The 14,147-nt window shown below is 35.7% G+C and overlaps 2 protein-coding genes across 4 annotated transcripts; both read left to right on the forward strand.

Annotated features, from left to right (window-relative positions):
• The first annotated feature begins 3,263 nt into the window (after positions 1-3,263).
• LOC137746104 (uncharacterized) lies at positions 3,264-9,561 on the forward strand. Of its 3 annotated transcripts, XM_068486169.1 has the most exons (13): positions 3,264-3,397; positions 3,756-3,884; positions 3,982-4,055; positions 4,129-4,200; positions 4,299-4,327; positions 5,283-5,333; positions 5,806-5,856; positions 6,667-6,726; positions 6,844-6,926; positions 7,418-7,565; positions 7,814-7,864; positions 8,502-8,606; positions 9,321-9,561. In XM_068486169.1, exons 1-13 carry the CDS (start codon positions 3,354-3,356, stop codon positions 9,456-9,458), a joined length of 1,035 nt encoding a protein of 344 aa, XP_068342270.1. In that variant the 5' UTR covers positions 3,264-3,353; the 3' UTR covers positions 9,459-9,561. The 3 variants fall into 3 exon arrangements, with proteins under 3 accessions (XP_068342270.1, XP_068342269.1, XP_068342268.1); XM_068486168.1 differs by lacking the exons at positions 6,667-6,726; positions 6,844-6,926 and having other exon boundaries at positions 4,129-4,327; XM_068486167.1 differs by lacking the exons at positions 3,264-3,397; positions 6,667-6,726; positions 6,844-6,926 and having other exon boundaries at positions 3,410-3,884; positions 4,129-4,327.
• A 1,628-nt stretch (positions 9,562-11,189) lies between these two features.
• Positions 11,190-11,879, forward strand: LOC137744220 (transcription repressor OFP6-like). Its single transcript, XM_068484082.1, has one exon. The coding sequence runs from the start codon at positions 11,196-11,198 to the stop codon at positions 11,751-11,753; it is 558 nt and encodes a 185-aa protein (XP_068340183.1). The 5' UTR covers positions 11,190-11,195; the 3' UTR covers positions 11,754-11,879.
• The last annotated feature ends 2,268 nt before the right edge of the window (positions 11,880-14,147 follow it).

Genomic DNA, 14,147 nt, shown 5'->3' on the forward strand with positions numbered 1-14,147 from the left:
TTTAAATCCAACGGCTAAAATAATTTAAAAAAGGGAGACTTTGGATGCGGTCCCTAACTATGAATATTCTTTGACTGAAACCTTGTTGGTTTCAAAATTTTATCTAAGTCCCTGAACTTATTGTGATAATTTATTTTTATATACGTTACTATATTTTTTAAATTAAAAATTGAAATTTATAGTTGTTTATATTAATGAGATTTTAAATAATAAAAAACATAATTTGTGGGATTAAGAATATTAAAATATAAATATACTGTTGTGTGTGTGTGTGTAGAAACATGGGTACATTCATCAAAATTATTGTATCAAAACATGAGTACATTCTTCAAAATCACAAAAAAAAAAAAAAAAAAAAAGAAAGATATTAGGCTAAATAAAATTAGTAAATTTCTTTGATTAAACTTAATATGGATACATTCTCAAATAAAAGAAAAAAGAATGTACCCACATAAGTTTAAAAATGGATTAGAAAAAAAATTGAATAGATTTTATATATAAAAAATGGTACATTTTACATATAACAAATTGGTATATTTAAGAATGAGTACATTTTAAGATTAAAAATTTGAAAAAAATTACATGAATGGTACATATAATTTGTTACATCCCACATCGCCTAGGAGAGTGGATCTTGTAAGCCTTATATGTATATTCCCATCTCTACCTAACATGAGACCTTTTGGGAGCTCATTAGCTTCGAAGTTCATCGGAACTCTGAAGTTAAGCAAGTTCACGCGAGAGCAATCCCTAGGAAGTTATTGTGTGAGTTCCCAGAAACAAAACCGTGAGGGCGTGGTTGAGGCCCAAAGCGGACAATATCGTGCTACGGTGGAGTCGAGCCCGGGATGTGGTGGGGTCCCGGGCCGGGATGTGACAATTTGGTATCAGAGCCAATCCCTGGCTGGAAGTGTGCCGACGAGGATGTCGGGCCCTTATCGGTGGATTGTTACATCCCACATCGCCTAGGGGAGTGGATTCTGTAAGCCTTATATGTATATTCTCATCTCTACCTAGCACGACGCCTTTTGGGAGCTCACTGGCTTCGGGTTCCGTAGGAACTCCGAAGTTAAGCGAGTTCGCACGAGAGCAATCCCAGGATGGATGATCCACTGGGAAGTTCTCGTGTGAGTTTCCAGAAACAAAACCGTGAAGGCATGGCCGGGGCCCAAAGCGGACAATATCATACTACGGCGGAGTCAAGTGTACAATATCGTACTATGGTGAAGTCGAGCCCGGGTTGTGGTGGAGGCCCAGGCCGGGATGTGACATAATTAGCATGGGTACATTTAGCAAAATTAAAAATGGGTATAAATACAAATAAAACTTTATAAAATATGGGCACAAAAATAAATTAATATATGGGTACAAATTAAAACTGAAAAGAAAATTGGTACAAATTACAAAAGGGTTGCAAATGAAAAATGGGTACGAACTAAAAATAAAAATATATGATAAAAAATTTAGCCATAAATATAAATATACTAATTGTAACATTTTTAACATTAAATGAATATATTTAGAAATAAAAATATTTTATTATTGAAATAATTAATGATGTTATTAATACTAAGGAACTTGATCAAAAATTGGAAAGAAATAAGATTTTAATCAATGGAGTAGTAAAAGGAAGGATGAGAACCTAATTTCTCCTTAAAAAAATTATTTAACTCAAAATTCACCCAAATTTAGTGATTTTTCAATATCTATCGAAATTTAAATATTTTTAGATTAAAATGTTTATAAAATTAAATTATGATAGTGAACATAATTTTTTTTAATTACTTTAAAAGAAAAAATTAGCCTAAATTTATTCTTTAATAATCTCAAGCTAAAAAATTTAGACCAGAAGAGTTGGAGCAGAAAAGTTGTTTATGGGCTAAAACCTAAATTTTTTGGGCTAAAATTTTTTGGTTTAGCCCAAGGGTTGGAGATGGTCTAAGGAGAAGAAATCAAAGTTGAGGCATTAAACGCTGCAGAAGGGAGACGATGATTCTAGAAATCCGGTTTATTAAGAATGAGACCTAGATGAGCTAATGCGTCTGCCATAGAATTTGCTTTTTTGAAAATATAGTTTCATTCGATGCAATTGAACTTAGAAACCATCCCACGAATATCCTCAATAATAGAATTTAGGTTCCAATGGACGTCTCATTTTCCTTGAAATGTGCAGCTGATTAACTTTGAATCTCCCTCCACCAGAATGTTTTGAAGCCTTTACATCTAGCAAACCTTAATCCTTCCCTCAAACTCATAGCCTCAGCCACTGAAATAGTTACTCCGTCTAGGTTGAAAGCACTAGTACCAATAACTTGACCCTCATAATTCCTTGACACAAAAGCAACATCAACTGTCTCCGGAGTGACAGAACCATCCAAGTTTAACTTTATAACGTCTTGGTGAGGGGGATGCCATCGAATGACCTACTCAAAAGAAACATCAACCTTGCATTTTGGTTTCCAATTAGAGCTGAAGAACGAAGAAACCACACTAGCTGAAATGGCAAGGCAGTGAAATGTGTTCATTAATAATATATATTTTTAGATTATTTATATCACAAAACATAATTGTTATTAGCAATTTAAAAGTCAACAAGAACTAAAAATGATGAAGACTAAAAAACCGCTAACGGAAGTACGAAAGTGTCACACAATTTCACTTTATATATGAAATTGGAACGAAATTAATGTATGAAAGTTAGAATTATATAGTTAATAACAAATTCTAACATAAACTCACCGTTTTAGTACCAACAATTGTTGGGTTTGGTGGTTGAGATTATAGCTATGATTGGAGTCCCACATCGGTGGATGAGGAGAGTCATCCATCCTAAAGGTACCACACACACATATTGCTAAGGCCCTTTAGAAAAATTCCAAACCTATTTCTTTCGGGTGGTTAAAGTGGAGGGAATATCAGCAATATTGACTCGTGTGTGTTGAACTCGTAGGTATGCTTCCGCACAACAATAAATTCTCCAACTATATTAGAACACGTAAATTAGCAACACATGTTACACTACAAAAGTTGCTTTTTATTTAAGCTAGATGCCTTCTAGTTCTACTATACATTGCCCTTGAAGTGACTCAAATTTATTGGCTAAGTTCTTTTAGATTCTTGAGAGAGCATATTCAACAATTTGATTCATAGCTATATATCCATACAACTATTTTTACACACCTTCATTTTCTGTAATTTGTTCATAGCTTCCTCCTATTTTTTTTCTTATTTATGACTCTTAATTTTTTATTTTTATATTTTAATTTGTTCAATTAAATAGCTTCCTCCCACAAAATAAGGACAATAAAAAACTTTGGAAAAAATATTAGTAAATAGAAGACCGAAATACAGAGATGCTTCTTCGGCTCTTTCCTATCTCAGCCTCTTCTGGTTTCAGGTAACGTCTCCGTTTCTTACTCCCACCCATCCACAAAGCCTACAAGTTTGGTTTTCAAATTATGAATTAATTGTCCTAAACAAGTACGAGGCCTTCATAAACTCATACACTTTTTAGAGAGAAATAGCTAGCAGCCTAGCAGTAGCCATAGGATGCTGTATAGTCCAATCACACCGATATTGTCCTTTTAACTTGTACCTTACCACCTGCACAACACCACAGCTCTGGTTTTATCACAAAAAACATCGGTGTAATTAGACGTTCATATTTGATTTTGTTCTCCTATATGAGATTTTTGTATTGTAGGACATATGCGTCTAAATTCTGAAGTGAAACTCCGTTATCGATATTTTTTTAGTTATATAAGGCCAAGGGCAAGCTACAGATTATACTGTGGAAGCAGAGAAATGGGTGAGCAGGAAAATTCAGAATCTGAAGCGATTCGAGTGAAGAGGCGTGCTACGTTTCGTATATGCAATGTGTCAAGGTTCTTACTTTTTTGGCTCCAAATTCTTTGTGGTGTGTGATCGTTTTAGTGGCGATTGTTTTGTTAATTGGGTTTTTTTTGTTTTTTTTTGTTTCAGTTTCACCACTGAAATACTGGAGATCCCTGCTGACAATCCAGCATTGCATGTTCTTGTTATACCTGGAAATCCAGGTGGGTTTTTGTGTTTGTGTGGGTGGGATTGATTCAATTTTGAGAGTTACGATTTGGGTTTTCGGTATTGTAGGTGTTGTTTCATTTTACAAAGACTTTGTGGAGTCACTGTATGAGTTGCTGGATGGAACTGCTTCTGTGACAGGCAAGATTTTGGTGTTTGTTGTATGTTATTATTCGTTAAGTGTTTCGGAAAGTGTAAAAAATATGCTAATTTGTTTGCATTCTTGTGTCTATCATCAGCTGTTGGGTATATATCTCACACCAAAAAGGTATTACATTTTGCTTATGCAAGGTTAGGCCATACTCGTTTACTATTTGCATCAAATTTCACTTCTTTGCCTTTGTTGCTCCTGATCATTAATGCTGTACTTTTCTTTCCTTTGCAACTGACGATGAGTATGTTTTGCTGGCTGCCCATTGTAAAGCCTACTGAAATTCTATGAACATAAAATATGGTTAACCCTTGGTTTGTGTGGCTAATCCTATCTCAGCTTTAATAAGGCTTCGTCTATTCAATTAGCAATATGTTAATTTCTCTGTAATGTGAAGACTGAAGACAAATAAAAATTAGGGGCGATTCGTGGAATATATTGTAGTCCCGAGCTTCAACATATCTGTAAATTGAAATACTATATCAGTTGGAGTGCATGAAGTGAACCAGCAAAAGGTCTCTTTGATCTTTGTTTAGTTAAAGGTAATTAATTTGGACAGATCACAGATGCATGAGCTGAAAGCCACTTACAGGTCTTGTTGCCTTTTTCTTGGAGAGCAGCGCTAAAACAAGCTGAGTAGGGGTGTCATTAGTTACATTTTTAAAAGGAACAATGGTATATGTCTTGGGTAGTTGGGTTAGTGATAAAAGGGTGGTGGTCATCTTATTGGCCTCAGGTTTACATGTTTCTGAATCTGAAAGTTACAAAGGTTTTTAAGACCGTTGTACGATTAGATTTCAACCAATTATGCATGCAAGTTGGGATTTTGACCTTCCATAATAAATATGGTATAGTTCTTGCAAGTCTGGCTTTGCCTTTCTGTTTTAGTTTAATGTTATTTTCATGACATTTGTATCATTAATTAATCAGATATTTGATCTTTTTATCTTTTTATGGTCCTTCAGCCTAAGAAATGGTTTACTGTGTTTTTCATATCACATGCAATATATATCTATGCTTCAGCAATCTGTGGCATGGGCATGATTGTCAAATAATATTCTCTTTTTGTTAGAACTGGGAGCATGGAAGGCTGTTCTCATTGCAAGAACAAATTGATCATAAGGTAAACTCTGCTTGCTTTATTGCTTCTGAGAAATGGTTGGCCGGATAAGAGAGATCAGAGATTTGTGGTACACCTCAAGTTGGTGGTGTGGTGGTTTAATATCCTGCATAATGGAGTGAAACATATTGATTGTCATTGCCTCCCAAATCAAATGCGTTGTAGTTGATCTGCTGCTATTAACAATGACTGAATTTTGAATCCAAATATCTGAATTGAGCTTCTGAGCGTACAGTTTTTCATGTCATTCCAATTCCATGCATTTTCTCCTGTACTACAGAATCCAACTTTGACTTCCAGATCTTACCCTTATTTTTCAAAACTCCATTTCAATAGTTTTCCTAATGGCACTCTTCAGCCAATTTGTCTATATTGGAACTTATTAGTTATAATTGTGTCTGGTTCCTCAATAAAATAAAGAATAGTGTAGAGTGTCACATACAGTTTTGACTGCTAATTAAATTCGTACTTGCAGATGGACTTCATCAAACAGGAGTTGCAAAATAATGAAGTTCCTATATTACTGGTGTGATAATTTTCTATCTCCAATTTGTGCTTCTATTTTCAGTTTAATGTCTGCTGTGTGGAGAAGAGGGGCGTATAAGTGCAGTATCTGTTGATTCTGGTCCTAAATCACCTCTAGATTCTTGGAACAAGTTTGATATCTCTTGCATTTAAGTTCTGTAGCAATTACTTATCAGCGAAGCTGTATCTGCTAAACTTATTGGTGGCATATACATCAGTGATATTGCAAATACACATCCATCTTTATTTAACAATCAAGCACCCCTTGATCAGAAGCTGCTTCAATGTTTTTTTTTTAGTCTAAGTGTTAGTATACGAAGCATTTCCCAGTGTCAACACAAAATGTTCTCTTGTTTCAGTTTTTGTGTGTGATTGTTTACTGAGAGTAGTTTTTTTTTTTCATGACTATATCTATATGCAACTATGTTCTGAAATTTCTGTATTAAGAACATAAGCTTTGTGATCAAGTGCCCTCTCTTACTCTGGTTTTTTTTCATTCGGGTGTTATCCATATGGTGTTTCTCCTGTGTAGGTTTTTAGTAATCCTTCAATATGTGTGTGTTTTAGCCTTCGATCAATGGTTAGGTGATGAAGATCTGTCAGCATTTCCTGGTTCTGAACTAGGATTATTAGTATACCATGATTTTTTTTTTTTTTTGTTCGAAAGTTGTTTTGTCAGGTGTTGATCTCAACAAGTTCTGTGATCACCAATTCATCCACAGGGTTACATGAAAAAAAGATTGAATTTTTTTTTTTTTTGTTTCTGACTTTGATTATCTTATAAAAAAAGCTGAAGTTTAGTTTCCTGCAGGTTGGGCACTCTATTGGTTCATATATATCTCTAGAAATGTTCCAGAAGTCTCCAGAGAAGGTGACAACAACCTTGTACAATGTTGTCTACTACTCACTCAGTCACTTGCCGTACTATTACTACCACCCATAGGCTTCTGACTACAGAGAACCTGCTACATGTTTTATGGAATTGTAGGTGACATTTTGTGTTGGACTATATCCTTTTTTGGCCTTAAACCGACAATCCGTACAGCAGTCTTTCATTGGGAAGCTTGCAGCGTAAAATTCTTTCTTTTTTATGCATGTTTTTTGTTTTGTCCTATGCATTAGTGTGCTTCATGCACATGCAATAGGCAGTTATTATAATGAAAATTTTCCTGTGGCTGGTACCTTTGGTTTTACTTTTATATTTCATGCGTACTTTCATTGGTGTCTGTTTAGTTTTGTTGGTTTCACTTACGCGACAATGAAAGTTGAACATTCAATGAGAAAACTGACAGTTGATGAATTGTTCAGGGAACTGTTATTGACACTCCAAAAAATCATCCTACTCTCCGCCAAGTTGAGTTTCTCGTTTATGTGTTTATGTGAGAGGAATGCCGGATGACTTCTTTAGAGTGCCAATAACATCTCCCGTTTTTAGCCATTCATTGGAATTCTCACTTGGTCCTAATGTATATTGGCGGGGTTCTTTTAAAACTCATTCTAGTGATATTAGTTGTAACAGTAGCCATTCATAGAGATTAACAATACAGAATAGTGTGTTTCAGGTCCCGTATTCTAAGTGTTGTCTTGAGCTTAATTGTTGCACTCTTGGGATTGTTTCCTATCCGATTGTTGAGTTTAATTGTGACCACATTCCTTGGGAAGCTCTGGTCAGCTACTGCAATTGAGGCTACTTGCTCTCACTTGGTAAAGGTAAAGGTTTGTCTTGTAATAGATTGGTGAAGTTGGCTTCTTAGGTCATACTTACTTTCAAAAACGTCAAAAATCTTTTCTTTTCTGGTTATTTCTTATTAAGAAGAAGCTTATACTTATACCAATGTTCTGCTGATTAAACTATTTGCCTCCATCAAGCAATATGTTTTTTGTGCATGACTGTGTGCACGCTATTGTGCATGTGTTTTGAATCTTTTTCCATGAACATTTGATTTGTGTACTTGCAGTACCATACCATGCGGAATGTCCTCTTCATGGCAATGACAGAATTCAGAAAGGTAAAACTATTGGCTTTTTGTAAATTTAAGATTTTAGTTGTAATTGATCATGAAAGTTACTAATATTGTTTTTCGAAAACTGTAGTCACTGACTTCCAAATTAAACTGAAACTTTAACATGGTTCATGTGATTTTGTTAATAGTAAAACTTTTTTCACCCGCTTCCTCCTTTTATGTTGATATTTTCATCCTCTCTGAAAATAGAGTTATTACCTCCACATGCTTTCATGGTGATCATGAAAATGCAACTATTACTTCCCTTTAGATTCTCATCCACATTTCGAAAATCTAGTTCTTACTTTTAAATGTATATTGGTTTTGTGCTACTGCATCTACTGGGTGCATCCTTGATGTGATACGAATGAGTTCTTTCCTAATTGGTAATTTGGTAATCATGTATGCATTCAATCTGTTATCCTCGTGTTAACAGAAAGTTATATATTTGACTGAAAAGTTACCATGATGGTGTTCGACTATGTATTCAACACAACACTATTTTTTTGTTAAGATATGACATTCTCTTTGCATATATAGCCTCTTCAGCTTCAACAAACACCAAAATTGCTGCATAGTTCATCTAGGAAAGTTAGAACTGTGGTATACATATTTTGTGCTTACCATAGGACTCCACTGTCAGCTTTCAGCAACACCAGATTGGGCATTCATGAGGGGAAACCAGCACAAAATAGCATTTTTGTTCGGCATTGACGATCACTGGGGTCCATTGCAAATGTTTGAAGAGGTAATTTAAGGAGTTCTTTTCAATGTTGAGTTTGGAAGTCAAGTGTCAATAAGATTTAAGAGGGATATTGTTTCCCTGCCTGTTTGTGCATATGAATATGTTGCGAATGCATTTATGCTTTAAAAATTATATGGTAAGTTTCATGACCTTCCAGACCCCTGAGATTCCCAGATACCTTTAACTCCCAGTGCTACTCGCCTGAAATATGCAGGCACAATTTACATGTCAATCACAAGGTGTATGGTGATTCTTATGGCTTTCATGTTAGAAAAGTATATGATTACAGTTTGTCCTGGATAAACATTGATTCAGAAGCTTTAAATGACCATTGTATTGGCTTTCTTTCCAAGCAGATACAAGATATGGTCAGAATTCTTAACATACAGATTGAATATTTGCTGCTAATGTCATGCACGTTGGTAAAAAGAGAGATAAAATGGTTGCAGTTGATGCTATTGAGTGTTAAGCGTGTGTTGCAATTTTGTTTGCGGAGATAACTTTTGAACGCCCTTTTTCACCTCTTGCACACCCTACTTTTTTCTAGCTATTAGATTGAACAAATCAAAAGAAAATCAGAGTGCCATAATTAAGAAAATGTGTGTAGAAGGTGTAAAATGGCGTGCAAATTTCACTTCCCTTTGGTTTACTTTTGCTTTTGGCATTTTCTAATATGCCTTACTGGGCATCACTACTTTGTATATCTGTGGGTCCCAGATTTCCAAGCAGGTCCCAGATGTTGCTCTATCAATTGAAAGAGAGGGCCACACTCATGCTTTTGGTTGCACTGAGGCTGGCTCATTGTGGGTTGCTGAGCATGTAGCAGGCTTGATCAAGAACAATCAAGCATCATAGATATACCTGCTCTATCTAGCCCACCATATTTGTCTTTAGGATGCAAATATTAGACTTTCATTTGGATGGACAAGTCAATAAATAAAGTAAGTCTTAAAGTTTTGATTGTTGCTTGATTAGTTATACTAGAAGCAGTGAATGGATTTGAGCTGCCTACTTGTGGACAAGGGCAGATTCTTCCGTATGACTGATTGTATATCTGTTCTCCCTATTTCTCATACAAGACCGGACTTATGCTATCTGGTTGGGGGCCACGGAGGATTTTTATGTATAACCGGTTGTATGTCTCTCTCTCACTAACTCAAGCTTTAAATTTCTGTAAAGTCTTTAGTTAAAGCATTTGTATTATATTTATTGATCAGCATAAATAAGATTTATGAAGAATTTATTTACGTGAGACTTGTGAGTGCTTACAATATAAGTATTACCCATTCTAAATTATAATTTTTTGTTTTGGTGAAGTAATATTATTATTGACCATAAAGACTCTTAATTTTGTCTACAATTAACCATGAAAATGAAGTAGGGAAATTATCTTGGACATCATTTTCTAACATTAGGAGGTGTATACAGGTGACAATGAGCAGTGATTTAATTATTAGCTTTGCATCACTTGAGAGTAGGCCTCACAATCGGATAGTGTTCGCCGTTTTTGTGTTATAACTGCTAATTTAATAGGTAATTTTTATGTCATATCTGTTATCTTAACGAGTCATTTTCGTATCATATACGTTATATTATCGGGTTGTGTCGTGTTAAATCTGTTATCTTAATGTGTTCTTAACAAATGATTAAATAACGACGTGATTCGTTAACAAGTCGTGTCGTGTTGGGTTAACGCGTCATGCAGGAAATTGTTATGCTTAATATGTAGATTTGGCAAACGATATCTTATTGGATTCTTAAAAAATGACTTTATAACAATATAACTAACAAATTAACTCACTCTAAAACTTATTATTTTTGTGTCGTGTCTCGTTAACAAATGGTGTACAAATTGACTAGCCTACTACAGTGCCAACCAAGGACAAAGCCAATGAAGGCTCAGTGGGGTATATGCCCCCACTCAAGTGATTCTTTAGTTAAGTCGCAGACTACAATTATATAATACACATGCGTTATTTTTGAAGAAAATATATGTACCTAGTATCTAGCATACTTTCATACTGCGTATACTCTATATCAAATATTATATGAGCAAAAGTACTCTTATTCTGTCATTCAAACCGAAAAACCTCACTTTTGCGTAATTATGTATTAATATTTTTCTTATCGCTTTGTCACTTTCCACTACTACATTGAAATTTTTATAACATTAGAATTGTAATACATTATCATTTGAAATCATCCCTATTTTTATATTGATTATAAGTTATACTATAATAAAATTTTCTTAATTGATTTTCGGGTTGCCTCTATTAAAAGAAATTTCTAGCTCGGTCCCTGACGCCAATCAAGAAGTAGCACACCATGATGACTAGGAAGCAACCCATCAAGTACATATTTTTCGTAGTCAAATTGTGCGGTTTAGACGAGACTGTCACTGGAATAAACTCACAGAACAGTCATTTTAGCATGTAGGGGACCCTTCAGGAGCTCACATGAACACTTTATAGTCAAATCCCCTTATCCCAACAACTCTCACTCACTTCCTCAACTAAACTAAACTCAACCTCTCTCTCTCTCTCTCTCTGTCTCGCTCTCTTTCTCCCTCTCCCTCCCTCTAAAACACACACGATGCCTACAACAACCAGAAGAAAGCTCCGGTTGAGCAAAGTCACGGTCGACATAGGATGCAGCTGCAGAAAACCTATTAAGCTCTTCCAAATATTCCACCCTAAACCTAAACCCTCCTCCAAAACCCTAAAACAAAACAAGTACAACCACTTCCCTCCTCCTTCTTCTTCTTCTTCAACCCCAAGCAACAATAACAACAACAACAAAGTCTACAAAGACGACTGTGCTCCATTTTTAGTCACAAATTCCGACGCAAAAGCCACGAGACCCGTCAGGGGCTTCGGTAGAATCGGCAACGAGAGCGTGGCTGTGGAGAAAGACTCCGGCGACCCTTACTTGGACTTTCGACACTCGATGCTGCAGATGATACTGGAGAACGAGATATACTCGAAAGACGATCTCCGGGAGCTTCTCAACTGTTTCCTGCAGCTCAACTCGCCCTGCAACCACGGCATTATTATCAGGGCCTTCACTGAGATCTGGAATGCTGTTTTCTCTGTCAGGTCTGGACGTTCGACGTTGCTGCACTTTGCGAGCAACAAGTCACGTGACTACTAGCTGAAGGCTGAAGCTGTATCTGCTGCTCGTGCAACGGAGGATTGAGAGATTGAGTTTCCAGTTACATGTCGTGTTAAGATAAAAGACAAAGGGATTCAATCGAGTTATTTAAGGTCCTTTGTAAGGTTGTGGGGTGCATGTAATGTAAATAAATATTTTCGATTAATCAAATCTCATATGGATTATGGACACGATTTTATATTTGTTTTTTTTTTGTATGATTGAATTTTACTACTTTCCTAGAGTACAAAATAAAGTAAATTGTGGGAAAATATAATGTTGGATCATGAGTTTTGTTACATAGTAACATGGTAAAAGAATATTTCTATATATATATATATAAGGGATAATGTTTGTGTGTATGTTGTTATACATTTTTACCTTTCACTTCTAAAACATTACTGTATATAATTCACAGTTACAAAGCCTTCGTGAATTTTTTTAGCGCAACAATTCTAATTTTATATCTTATGTGGTAATCTTTGAAGTGAAATTTTCCGGCTGATGTTGTTGAAGTATGATATATGTGTGTGTATATATATATATATATATAGCAATTGGCTTGTAATAAGTTTTAACTAGAGTGGACTTAGGATTATTTGAGAAGAGCTAAGGCTATCTCCAAACCGAAGGCTGGCCAGATAGCTCATTTTAGCCATCTGGTCATTCAAGAAATTAATATTTTAATGAACAGTGTATGGCCATATTTCTTACCATCTCCAACCGAGGGGTCGGGCCATAGGCCAAAAATAGCCCTGTGAAAAAAAATCATCTCCAACCAAGGGCTAAAGGGTCATGGGGCCAAACATAATTTATTATTTTAATTGAACTACTATGGTTACTTAAATTAATTTACCTCAATAATTTTATGTTACGGGATTGTCAATAATTTTCATATTGTTAAATGTTTTTAAAAATGTTGTCTAAGTTTCTTGTTGTTTAATTCTTTTCTGTTTTTATGTTGTTTAATGTTACTTAATGTTGTTTAATGACTTAGGAAGTTATAGGGAAAAAAATAGAATTTTTTTATTTTGTTAAAAAAAAAAATGTAATAAAAAAAAAGAAAAACCAAATATGACGTCAGCATGTGGCCTCGCCTGGGGCAGGCTGACTGGCTACTTTGGGCCTGTCGGTTGACCCTTTGGCCTTTTTTTGTCCAGTGGGGCCCACGAACCCTTTGGCCTGACCCTTGGTTGGAGACGGTTTTCGAGCTATTTTCGATCCTTTGGCCTTCTGGACCCTTCAGTTGGAGATGGCCTAACCTTCTATAAAATAAAGAACAATACTTCATACTTATATTATGCATGCATTGTACAAATATTATGATTAAAATGGCTCATTTCTCTTGTCCTTAAGCAATTATTTTTATAAAATAATTTCGCATGGATATAAATTATGTCTTGGAATGAAAGACAATTCAGAATGACACACCTCGACCGAAGTCGAGACGTGCTGGCTGTCACGTGAGGGTGACGTAGCCAAGTGCGCAACAGAAGTGATGATAGTAAAAAGTAAATGCGAATAAATAAAAACTAACCTAAGCTTATTTAACTAGTGATAAAAATAAGGGCGTGAAAATGATCAAGTACCAAATACAAGTATTCAGAGCATAGGCAATCCAATAGTGCAGTCAAACCAACTAAGTGCTAATTATACAAAACAGGGAGAAGATCCCTACACTTATTTAGTAGATCATCAGAACCGTTGAGAAGTCCTTGTGAGCCACCAAGATGTACAATTACCTAAGACCTGGAGAGGAGCAAAACAAAAGGGTGAGTGGGCAAAAACAAAACGTTTGAAAACACATTTATCTTTTCTGAACATAATAACCCTCACTGTAAAACTCGTATAGTTTTCAAAAAATAATACTACATATACACATACGAATACCAATGCGCAAGGCCAGTAAAAACTGTAATATACCATGTCCTAACGTTTCCACACTAAAAGATGTAAGCCAGGTGAAATCAATATAAAGTAATATGTCAGTCGGAGTCACCTGTATGACTGGACCCATAGCTCATCAGTATATGTTAGCACACGAATCAGAACCACCTATTGTGGTATGTACGACAGGGTTAGGTGTAAATATGTACGCTCAAGTGCTACGATCACGTAAAGGTTGTGCGAATAATCGCGGGTCACCTACGAGTCAGAACCACCTATTGTGGTCTGTACGACAGGGCTAGCACCAAACTTGGATCCAAGGTGAAAGTGCGGTGCGGGATGTGAACATCATGTGAAGGACTGTGCCCTAAGCTCGGGCAGGAGCACTAACACCGGGCTGCAGCAATGATGAGCTCTAAATGCATCTATGCATAACGATGTGTAATGCAACCAATGTTGGAAATGTGCCCTAAAACCAATCATATGATGATACTTTATGGACATTTC

The sequence above is a fragment of the Pyrus communis genome, chromosome 9 (assembly GCF_963583255.1).
Source record: "Pyrus communis chromosome 9, drPyrComm1.1, whole genome shotgun sequence".
Lineage (NCBI taxonomy): Eukaryota > Viridiplantae > Streptophyta > Magnoliopsida > Rosales > Rosaceae > Pyrus > Pyrus communis.

Coding starts and splice junctions, on each gene's coding strand:
- LOC137744220 (XM_068484082.1), top strand. CDS start 11,196: ATGCCTACAACAACCAGAAGAAAGCTCCGGTTGAGCAAAGTCACGGTC.
- LOC137746104 (XM_068486169.1), top strand. CDS start 3,354: ATGCTTCTTCGGCTCTTTCCTATCTCAGCCTCTTCTGGTTTCAG. Junction 7,566..7,813: donor CTTGCTCTCACTTGGTAAAG/GTAAAGGTTTGT, acceptor GTGTACTTGCAG/TACCATACCATGCGGAATGT. Junction 8,607..9,320: donor CATTGCAAATGTTTGAAGAG/GTAATTTAAGGA, acceptor TGTGGGTCCCAG/ATTTCCAAGCAGGTCCCAGA.